We start from the raw sequence: 12162 nt of genomic DNA on the forward strand, positions 1-12162 counted from the left end.
ATGTGTAGTTTTGTTATTGTGTTTTTCATTATACGTACAACTTTATTGACCACAACCACAGTCCCTCTATCACTCTAATCCCGTAAGTGATAGAGGGATTGTGCCACAACCTTCCATTTCTGGAGGTATGGGAAAAAAAAAAAACATACAGAAAAAATCACACAGCAACAAAGTATTCTCTAAGATTGTACATTTGATAAAGGTGTGATCCAACCGAGTGAGCAATATCAGATGGAGGATCCATGATAAAGTAGGATTTATGGGTGTTGTTGAATATACTAAATGTGGGATAAAAGGAGACAATTGTGATGAAGAATTTATCCCTTGTCGGGTTGAGTCTGGTACACTCAGTGACGAAATGGTATTCTGATTCCACCCTATGGTTTGTACAAATTTGACATGTACGAAAACATACGGGGGGGGGGGGGGGTTAGACGGATTTGCAGTATACCCTTTTTTAGCCCAGTCTATGCAGCCCACCATTTGCTGTACACCACTTCGCTAATGCCCAGCTGTGACACTTAGTAGCTACCGGGTAAGTGTTGTCATGGCAAAAACAATAATAGGTTAGAAGGCGCTATATATAGCAGTTGTTGAATCGGGTAGAATGGCAACCTTTATCACTCAACAGTTATACTCAAAAAAATAAAATATAAATAACCACTTAAAAAATTGTACATTTATTCCCAATATGCAAAGCAAAAATACAGCCATTACCATATCACCAAACAACTTATAATGGAAGAACATGATTTTTTTTTGTTAAACCTCAAAATATTCTAATATTGTACATGGTAGAGTTGTATTTTCATATAATTTCTTTGTTGATTAAATATACCGTAGGTTTGATCATGGTGCAAGGAAAGGACACAATCCACAGAATGTGCATTTGTTTGATGCAAAAATGTCAATAAGTACATTACAGGAAGTGTGGTATCTAAAACACTTGTGCAAAAAATACGCAATGATGCAGAATTAAGCACTTGCAATAGCTTTGAGCTAAAAACTATTTTCACAATTATCCAACTATGAAAATTTATAAATTTATATCTATTTTTTTAGAAGTCACTCAAAAATTCAACAACAGGTCAAAATTTGAAACAAAAATACAGAAATTGGCAAAATTGGCAGACTAATCAGCATAAATGATAATAATTTTTCACACTTGTGACATTCTCACACTTTTCGACCAAAATTCTAAAAATTCTAAACAACAAAGAAATTAAATTCCACATATTACAGAGTATAATATTGTTTATACAATTTTTACTTCCACTGAAGTTTTGAAAACTACTGTAAAATACTTTATTTTCGCTTAAAATTAATTTCCGCTAATGGGTTGATTCAGTGAAACTAAAATCCATACGAAACACCCAAAAAGTCTTTTCAGCGAAAATTAATTCCAGCGAAAATAAAGTGTTTTACAGTAACATGTAAACTTTGTAAATAAACTATGTACTATCAGCCTCTATACAAAACATGAAAGTTGTTCGTGAGCATTCAATCTATCACAGTCCCTCTATATAGACTGTGAATCTATTAGATTATCAAAATTATCACCCTCTTTTGTTTCAAAAGTGTTACGTGATTAAATATTTCCTGTTCACTGTGAGATCCCACATTATGCATGAAATTATACATACGAACATGGCAAAACAATGGTCATAGCATCCTTGCAGCTCAAAACATGTGATATGAGACACATAAACATATTTTCAACAAACTGGGATATACACACAAATAAATGTGCTACAAACATTTGATTATGTCATCAACGCCTTCTGAAAAAAATGCATTTCAACATACAGCTCCAAAAAACAAGCAGCCTCTCGGCTGAGATAGCTCCGCTGTTAGCGATGCACATTTCAATTAAAGAACAGAAGATATCATTAGAAAATGAACAATATGCATAGTATCAATGCAATGGGACTGTTTTCAACAAGAATTCAAATATATCATTTTTCACCATAAATGATTGTGGTTTTTAACAAGAAGTCGAAAATATCACTTTTTACCAAAAATGACAAAAATATTCACCAAAATTAGAGAATTAAAGGTATCATTACAGAATGAACAAATCTGAGAGAGGTCCACAAGTAGTACCTATATATGTAATATCAAAGCAATTGGACTTGCGGTTTTTAACAAGAAGTCGAAAATATCACTTTTTACAAAAAATGACAAAAATATTCACCAAAATTAGAGAATTGAAGATATTATCATGAAATGAACAAACCTAAGAGAGGTCTACCCAAGGTACATATACACCAAGTATCAAAGCAATCAGGCTTGTAGTTTTCAAGAAGAAGTCGGAAAAGTAAAACATTGACACGGATGACGACGAACAATCACTCATATGATAAGCTCCGCTCGACAAAGTCGACAGCGGAGCTAAAAAAAGAAAACCGAAATTCAAGTTCAGAATCGTTTGATTTTTGCAGCAATGACTTCCCATCTTCAACGCAATACGCAAGATTTCGCATAATGAACGCGCAATGACCTACTATTGACTCAGATACGAGTCATCAAGCAGTTTTCTCACCATATGTACTCAACTGAAATTTTGCAATCTGAGAAATCTCTTCTGCCGTAAGAATAATAAAAAAAGTAGTTCGGTGTCAATATTATTTTCATCAGGGTTCTGTTTAGCAAAAGAGAATAAAATAGAGACATATGGCAAAAGTCATCAAAATCAAGTAATAAGTTTAAATGGTAGCAAACAAAAAGTATGTAGCTAGAATTTCAAATTACCAGTATATTGCAATTGCCCAGAAAATAGCAGCCCCTTTTGGCAAACTAGACCGTACACATTCTTGTCTAACTGGTGTCTCAAGTCGCATCACTATAAGTTTAACTCATTAAATTAAATTCCAATAAATCAAAAGCAGTTATATTTCCTTCTTTCTTTCATAGGTAAGGTTAGGTCATAGTTTTGCAAACAAAATCATGAGAAATTTTCATGTCACCTGACATGTCATGTGACAAGCTCAAGTCACCTGACATTAAAATCACATGACATGCTCAAGTCACCTGATAAATCCAAGGGGTAAAGCAAACACGAAAATAACCTTAACACTCCAACTCTCAATGTTATTGTATATGCCCCTCTAGATAACTATACGTGTCCAGAAGAGGGTACATACAATTAAATGGGGGGGGGGGGGCACAAGTTTAGAATTACCAGTAGAAATTCTTACTGGTAAAATGATTTCAATAGAGACTGTTAAACTACCTCAGGAAGGAAATATATCATACATTTTGTATTGGTAAGGGACGACGTCAAAAGATCGATGTCGGATAAAAAACTTATTTCCTTTAGTTTGGGAATGGGGCGTTTTGATCTCAAAAAGTTTCCATCCTACAAAAACGATTTTATTTTTTAATGAAGTCAAAAAAATCTTGGAGTATTTGTAGTTCGTTTTTTTTTTAACCAATCATGGACAGAAATAACCGAAAAAGAAAAAAAAAACAGAACAAGCAGCCTCTTGGCTGAGGTAGCTCCGCTGTTAGCAATGCACATTTCAATTAAGAACTGAAGATATCAATAGAAAATGAACAATATGTATAGTATCAATGCAATGGGACTTGCTGTTTTCAACAAGGATTAAAAAATATCATTTTTCACCATAAATGATTGTGGTTTTTAACAAGAAGAAAATATCACATTTTTACCAAAAATTACAAAAATATTCATCAAAATTAGAGAATTAAAGATATCATTACAAAATAAACAAATCTGAGAGAGGTCCACATGTAGTACCTATATATATAATATCAAAGCAATTGGACTTGCGTTTTTTAACAAGAAGTCGAAAATATCACTTTTTACCAAAAATGACAAAAATATTCACCAAAATTAGAGAATTAAAGATATCATCATGAAATGAATAAATCTGAGAGAGGTCTACCCAAGGTACATATACACCAAGTATCAAAGCATTCAGGCTTGTAGTTTTCAAGAAGAAGTCGAAAAAGTAAAACATTGACACGGACGACGGAGGACAATCACTCATATGATAAGCTCCGCTCGAAAAAGTCGACAGCGGAGCTAAAAATGGTTTGGTTCGAGTGTAAATCTGTGCGTCAAATGTAAAGTCTTTTTACACCCACCCGACAACCAACTGCTATGCAATACTACTGTCCGATTATCAATTTGTATTTAATGTGAATGTAGTCTGACGCCATGACCAATATTTATCAATTAAGTTTCAGTGGGGGTAGGGGGGTTTGGACAAAAAATAAAGGAATTAAGTTTTTTATCCGACATCGATCTTTTGACATCGTCCCTAATTGAGCATGTACGTTGATAGAATTGCTACCAGTACATCTATGTGATTGAAATTTTTTATGTTTACCCATACTGCATTACTCAATTCAATTCATGTCCCATATTTAATACATTTCAAGATCACTAAAACCTGTGCAGTAAAAAACAAACAAACCATTACATGCGCAGATCAAAGCAAATAAGATATATCTGCGAAAAATACACAAAATACGCCCCAGAGTAACTAATAGTACGTGGTACAACATATGATGAAACTGAAACTTATCCCACAACCACATATCATTTAATCCATAGACTTTAAAATACACACTGTAAAAGTGTTAATTATTCACTGGGTTTTAATTTTGCTCATTTTGATGACTGGAAAATGTGCTAAATTAAAACCCAGTGAATATGTACAATTTAGCATAGAACACATTATCTAAATGATAAAACCATGAATTTAAAACCCACTGAATATGCCTGAAATGCTAAATGAGTGAAATTTAAACCCAGTGAAAAATATTCATTTTACAGTATTCTAAGGTCTATGGTTAATCTCGTCTTAAAGTTATGGTCATACCAATCTTTACATAGCAGAGGTCGATGTGAACGTGGAATCATCTGAGTCGTATCAATCTTTGAGCAGCTGAGATTGATGTGAATGTGGAACCAGCTGAGTCGTATCAATCTTTGATGTAAACCCGAGTACATACCTTAATTTTATTATTATGCATTAATTACTATTACTGTGTATATATTTCAGATATGATGCATTTCTTCCTATAAATACGTTGTCTGTAACGCATCCTCTAATAGTCACACTGACTACTGTAGCAGCAAATGTATCATTATAGTACTGTAAAATCTGTATTAGAAGCTGCGGCTTCTATTGAAATGGTGCAATGCAACAGAAGGGATGCAGCTTCTATTTGAGCATCTGCACATATGAGAAATGGTGAATTTTTCGTTTTCAATTGTTGAAAAAAAATGGGTGCGACTTCTAATACAGATTTTACGGTATATTATATAATAAGGGGATCTGGACTGATCAAATTTCTTTTTTTAACAAATAAGAGAGAATTAAGCACTGTTGTTGTCATGGTGAAGTCCTCTTTGGTCACAGCAGACATCATTAATTTACCGGTAAAGCTGTCCTGAAATAAGGCAAATATTGCAACATAAGAGGCAAGAAGCAGAATAAAATTAAAAAAAATACAAATACAATAGCCCAATACAGTTAATTGTTGATAAAATGGACCCTGTCATGGAGTATAAACATGTTATCATACATACAGTGTTTGCCCTTAATTAGCCACCTTATGTTAATTTGCATAAATTACCCGGTACACTTGCTACCTGCATGCAATGAAACTGTACACGTCTATAAATCTATAAAATACAGTCACTGCACAAACACCACCAATGGCATAGAACTATTAAAAGTATGTTTATGTGAAGATAATTTTATGAATCAGTGCAGTAGAGTTGGTTATAAACAATAAGGTGAATACTGAGTGCATGAGATTTTATGTGAATAAGTTTGTCATTTTTTTTTGCAGAGCATTCGTATGGCAGAGCTGATTTGCTTGGAGTCTGGACATGATGGAAACCCCATCACAGTCAGGCTCCCAGCAACTTACTGCAAGGGTGTGTGTGTGTGTGTGTGTGTGTGTGTTGGTGTAGACGTAGAAGTAGAGACAGTAGTCCAGACATACAGAAACAAAGTGGAGCCCTTTGTACAAGTGGAGCCCCAAACATGGGGCTTCACAATGTTTCATAATTTATATTAATATTTAATCAAATTTAAGTCAGGTTTGCAAAGCTTAGGTTTAGTATCGGGGAAGGTATGATTCAGTTTATATTAATATTAATATAATTATACCATACCTTACCCCGATACTAAACCTAAGCTTCGCAAACATTTTTATGTTCAGTCACGGGATATTCAACTCTAGTTTAATTAAACTTAATTAAAGTGCAATTCTCCATTGTATTGTATTGCATTGTAAGTGAGTTTAATTAAACTCCAATTAAAACGCAACCCTATATAGGAACGCGTTTTAATCGAGTTCATATCGCAACTATATTAAAAATTAATTCAACTATATTACAAGTTAATTCAATGGTGGCTCCACAATTCATGGGACACCTGTATGTGTGTGTGTGTGGTTGTGTTATGTAGAATGTATATTGGTGCTGAGAACAAAATTGAATACAGAATTATAATACTATGATTTCTGATGAGAACTGCATGACCATTTAATGGTGAATTTGGAGAGGGGGGGCGGGGTAGGTGATAACAATTATAATGTACAGTAGCAGCATGGTATAGTATACATATCCTTGATACTTAAAATAGAGTAAAAGAGTAAACAAACAACTCATTTTGTGAAAATGTTTTTTTTTTTTTTCATTTCCTCTCTATAAAAATAAACTATCACAAATTGAATTCAATATATGTTGATATACTAGTACATCAGGCTTCATTCTTCACAGGTTTCGCTTTCCAAAGTTTCAATGCGACTAGTGGTTTAAGAAACTTGCGTACTATTAAATATGAAATCCAGATCTAATCCACACTATACTTACACCTATAAGCACTATTCCTTGCCCGTTTCCTCATCTTCTACATCACTGTCCTGCAATGGATGTCTCTCTGACACAATTGACTTGACAACTAGATAGGGACACAAAAGTCTGTCAGAATGGGTACCTAATCATTAAAATTCTGCCCAAAACACCGAAAATATACTCCAAATCGATCTAGAGGGCAGCCTAACTGTGAAAAGGATAATCATAAAAATGAAATAAATTTGGCATATTCATATGGTTTTAATTCAGTAGATGAGTTCAAAACATAAATTAATTCTATGATTTCATAACAAATAAATTATTGGAATCTAAAAATATTGAGTTATTGGATGAATATTCATATTTGAAAAAAAAAATAAGAGCATGCTGACTTTCAATACTTTCTAAAACAACAAAGATGTGTAAAATCCCAAACCACTGAAAATATTAAACTTATGCATGGTGAATGGTTTCAATTAGGAGTGGTTAAGGGGTGATATGGGACTCGTACACAATGCATGTGAAATATAGTGTTTGTTTACATGGAATTCAAAAATATGCTCAGCAACACCCTCCATCCTTTAATAATTATTGCCAGAACTAGAAAATACATGAGTGTGCAACTTATGTCAGGATGATTATTCCTTGGTCCCATTGATGGTCGAAAGTTATAAAAGAAACCACTTTGTAACAATTATAAGTATGAAATCATGAAGTTAGAAAGTCATTCCGCCATTTGTTCAGTATCAGCACGGCATACCAAAAATATGAAAGTCAACACTCCAGGCCAATTATTTTTTTAAAAACATCAGTCCAAGTTAAAACTATCAAATCTATAATCTCCGACACCCCAAAAAAAGTTTTTGAATCAAGACCAAAATGATCAGGACTGTTGAAGAATGCAGTAGAGGTCAAAGTGTGTAAAGTTCATGATTCTCAGAGAGGTCACTGGTTATTATTTATGCAGTGATTGCATAATAATTGTAAATAAGTTCAATATCGTTCTGGAGGTTAAAGCTAGAGTAAAATGTACTAAAGGTCAATGTTACAAGTGACATGTTTAATGGTTGAAGATCGCATTAGATTCAAAGACGCAGACAATTAAGATCAAGTTAAGTTAATAGAGGTGAAGTTAATATGTGATGGGGAAAAAGAAAGGTCAAATTTTTTGTTAAAATATAGTATAGGTTAAGGTTGAAGGTGAAGATGATCAAAGGTCATTGGTTTTTATTAGTTGTGCAGTAAGTTACATAAAGCAGCAGAGGTCAAAGTTAGAAGGTCAAGGGTGATCACACTAGGTCATTAGTTAATATTTGTGCAGTGACTTAATGCATCAAAATATTACGATACAAAATACCCGGTAGGCAGTGTCAAAGATGTTCAAGGGTCAAGGGTCAAGGGTCAATAATGGGAAGTCATCATTGTTGTAGCACAGTTGATGTAGATCAATAATTGCGGCCTGCAAATTGCAAATACAATTGAAGGAACATGACAGGAAGATGTATGTATAGGCTTCAATTTTATTTAATTTTTTTTTTTTTAAATTCCCATTTTTTTTAAATTTATTTTTAATACATATACAGTATTTTGGTTTGTTTACGAATATTATTTTTTTCACTTGTCGTTATTAATTTATACAATACATTCAAAAGTAAGCCTATACATACCTACATTGAATTTTAATTAGATTTTATATCAAGATGTATCCCTATTTTAATATATGAAGCCATATGAATGTTGGAATACTCCCATGATGCATCTCACTAATGTATATAACACAAGAGGGAGCTCAAGCTCAAATTAAAACTTACAGCATTTACAAAAATGACTTCCCCTTTTATTGATGTGTCAAAGGTTACAGAAGGTCAAAGTTAATAGTTAGACAGTGATTCTGTGTGACATGTTAAAACTACACTCTGAGAGTATTCATAGAGCTTTATTCGGATCTTAGAACTAAATGACTTGATGGTCTGATGTTCTGCACTGTTGAGAAGAGAACTACGTTTCACTCGGATTCAGATGAGTTTTAAATAAGTGTATCTGCAGTAATTCAGAACAGAAGTGAATCTTAGTGTATCCAAGTGTGTGTGTATTCAAAAACTTCAGCAAAAAAAATTCAAACACAACATCAAATAGAATTGTTTAAGCTGAAATGATCGTCATTATTTGCAGTGCTAAAAATCGGGTTAAATATTTCTCACAAATAGTTCCCAAGACCCTAATATAGCTTATAAATGCTCTCAGAGTGGAACATTAAAGCGGAGGGCGGTCATCACCTGTGCATACGTTGGAATCGAGTCTTCAGCGATTATAGCAATACATTCAAAACGCAAACGCTCATGGGTAGATGCTTGTAAACAACAACATGCAATGAACGTCTGCCAAACGCACAGGTGATGACCCCCTCATGTTAGAAAGAGACCATAGAGAAAATCAGAGTTCAAGGTATACATGGAATAGACACATATACTATTATTATACATCTGTCACCGTAACGCCACAAGTTACAGCGTGCCGTTATTTTGCGGTATTTTACGGGGTATTTTCATTCTACCATGTAAAGAAATGTGAAATGATTACGCACGTAAGCGTCCTCTAATAATAAAAACAAACATGGCTGCCACCAGAGTTTGACCGGACTACACACAAAGAAGTTCGCAGATTCTGTTCTAAACATTTTGAATTTCGGCATTCCCATGATGTATCCTTGGAAGGAAAAGATGTATAATAATAAGGTTATTACGAGTATACCTCAAGTATGCACTCAGACAGTACACCGCGCACCGACCTCCGCTGCGCGTCGGTGGATACTCCAACTGTACTGTCTTCGTGCATACTTTGAGGTATTCTCGTAATAACCTTATATTATTCAAGATCTCCGTAATAATTACCAATTTTAACTGCAAAAAATACCCATTTAATTTTCCCATTAACCCTTCGAAAGGCAAAGTCAATATGTGCCACCTTTAACCAGCATTTAATTTTTCCTCGTATTTTTTCACAATTTTTGATGAAGACTTAAAAGCAATAGAAATTAAGTGTCTATTTGGTCAAAAATTAATGAAGAAATTACAGAAAAAAAAACACAAAAATGTGCAAGATGTGTATTGTATACATTTTAATACAATTTTATACATTTAAGCACTGAAAACAATGAAATTTAGGGTTTCATTGAAAACTTATGCATAGTTTTGTATTTGCTCAATTAGTAGTCAGAGACATGTCAAAATAATAAATACTAATATGGCAGTCACATTTTTTCAGGAAAAATGATGACATCAAAGTGAAGAAAATACTTCTAATTTAATAAGCAATAAAATTACACACACAGGCAAAATAAGTTAGTATAAGAAAATAGACCAGTAAATATTACATCTTTATAAGGTATAAACAGGAAGTATTCATGCAAAGCATTATGGGTAAGTGTGTACATGCCATTTAATATTCTACCGGTAAATATTTTTGAAAATACCGGTATTTCATATATATTTTTTATATTTCCTCTGTAAATGTATGTTTTTCACCTAGGTAACGATGTACCATGTAAATTGTTAACAAAATTCAAGGGGGCATTGTCATCACATCAGAATTAGGCATGTCACAAGTAGCTTTGTCGTCGGAAGTGTGCACGTCGTAAAGTGACACTGACTTCAGAAATGTGCATGTCATAAAGGGTTATTGTCATCATAAAACACCACTTTTTTCAGAAATGTGCAGGTCATGAAACAGCGCAGTCAAAATTATGCATATCATAAGTGGCTTTGTCGTTGGAAGTGTGCCTGTTGTAAAGTGCCACTGACTTCAGAAATGTTCATGTCATAAAAGGTTAATGTCATCAAAAATATGCATGTCGCAATACAACAATGTCTTCAGAAATGTGCATGTTGTAAAGTGACACTGTATTCAGAAATGCACATGTCATTAAGGGGCATGGTCATCAGAAATGCGCATGTCATTGAGGGGCATGGTCATCAGAAATATGCATGTCATTAAAGGGCATGGTCACCAGAAATATGCATGTCATTAAGGGGTATGGTCATCAGAAATGCACATGTCATTAAGGGCCATGGTCATCAGAAATGTGCATGTCATTAAGGGGCATGGTCATCAGAAATGTGCATGTCATTAAGGGGCATGGTCACCAGAAATGTGCATATCATTAAGGGGCATGGTCACCAGAAATGTGCATGTCATTAAGGGCCATGGTCATCAGAAATGCACATGTCATTAAGGGGTATGGTCATCAGAAATGCACATGTCATTAAAGGGTATGGTCATCAGAAATGCACATGTCAATAAGGGGCATGGTCATCAGAAATGCACATGTCATTAAGGGCCATGGTCACCAGAAATACGCATGTCAATAAGGGCCATGGTCACCAGAAATACGCATGTCATTGAGGGGCATGGTCATCAGAAATGCACATGTCATTAAGGGGTATGGTCATCAGAAATGCACATGTCATTAAGGGCCATGGTCATCAGAAATGTGCATGTCATTAAGGGGCATGGTCATCAGAAATGTGCATGTCATTAAGGGGTATGGTCACCAGAAATGTGCATATCATTAAGGGGCATGGTCACCAGAAATGTGCATGTCATTAAGGGCCATGGTCATCAGAAATGCACATGTCATTAAGGGGTATGGTCATCAGAAATGCACATGTAATTAAGGGGCATGGTCATCAGAAATGCGCATGTCAATAAGGGGTATGGTCATCAGAAATGCACATGTCATTAAGGGCCATGGTCACCAGAAATACGCATGTCAATAAGGGCCATGGTCACCAGAAATACGCATGTCATTGAGGGGCATGGTCATCAGAAATGCACATGTCATTAAGGGGTATGGTCATCAGAAATGCACATGTCATTAAGGGCCATGGTCATCAGAAATATGCATGTCAATAAGGGGCATGGTCACCAGAAATGCGCATGTCATTAAGGGGTATGGTCATCAGAAATGCACATGTCATTAAGGGGCATGGTCACCAGAAATGTGCATGTCATTAAGGGGCATGGTCATCAGAAATGCACATGTCATTAAGGGGTATGGTCATCAGAAATGCACATGTCATTAAGGGGTATGGTCATCAGAAATGCACATGTCAATAAGGGGCATGGTCATCAGAAATGCACATGTCATTAAGGGCCATGGTCACAAGAAATACGCATGTCAATAAGGGGCATGGTCATCAGAAATGCAGATGTCATTAAGGGGCATGGTCATCAGAAATGCACATGTCAATAAGGGGCATGGTCATCAGAAATGCGCATGTCATTAAGGGGCATTATCATCAGAAATGTGCATTGTCAATAAG

At 34.7% G+C, this 12162-nt stretch overlaps 1 protein-coding gene across 1 annotated transcript in view; it reads right to left on the reverse strand.

Moving 5' to 3' along the window:
• Nucleotides 1-657: 657 nt before the first annotated feature.
• LOC100376866 (solute carrier family 2, facilitated glucose transporter member 8-like) overlaps nucleotides 658-12162 on the reverse strand; it is a 55392-nt gene continuing 43887 nt past the window's right edge. Inside the window, exons 9-10 of the mRNA XM_085507914.1 lie at nucleotides 6860-6947; nucleotides 658-5424 (exon numbers count right to left, since the gene is read on the reverse strand). Coding sequence (XP_085364040.1) covers nucleotides 6871-6947 — 77 coding nt within the window. The 3' untranslated portion in view covers nucleotides 658-5424; nucleotides 6860-6870. The remainder of the gene's footprint in view (nucleotides 5425-6859; nucleotides 6948-12162) is intronic.

This window comes from Saccoglossus kowalevskii, chromosome 14 (genome assembly GCF_978046115.1).
Source record: "Saccoglossus kowalevskii chromosome 14, keSacKowa6.1, whole genome shotgun sequence".
Classification (NCBI taxonomy): Eukaryota; Metazoa; Hemichordata; class Enteropneusta; family Harrimaniidae; genus Saccoglossus; species Saccoglossus kowalevskii.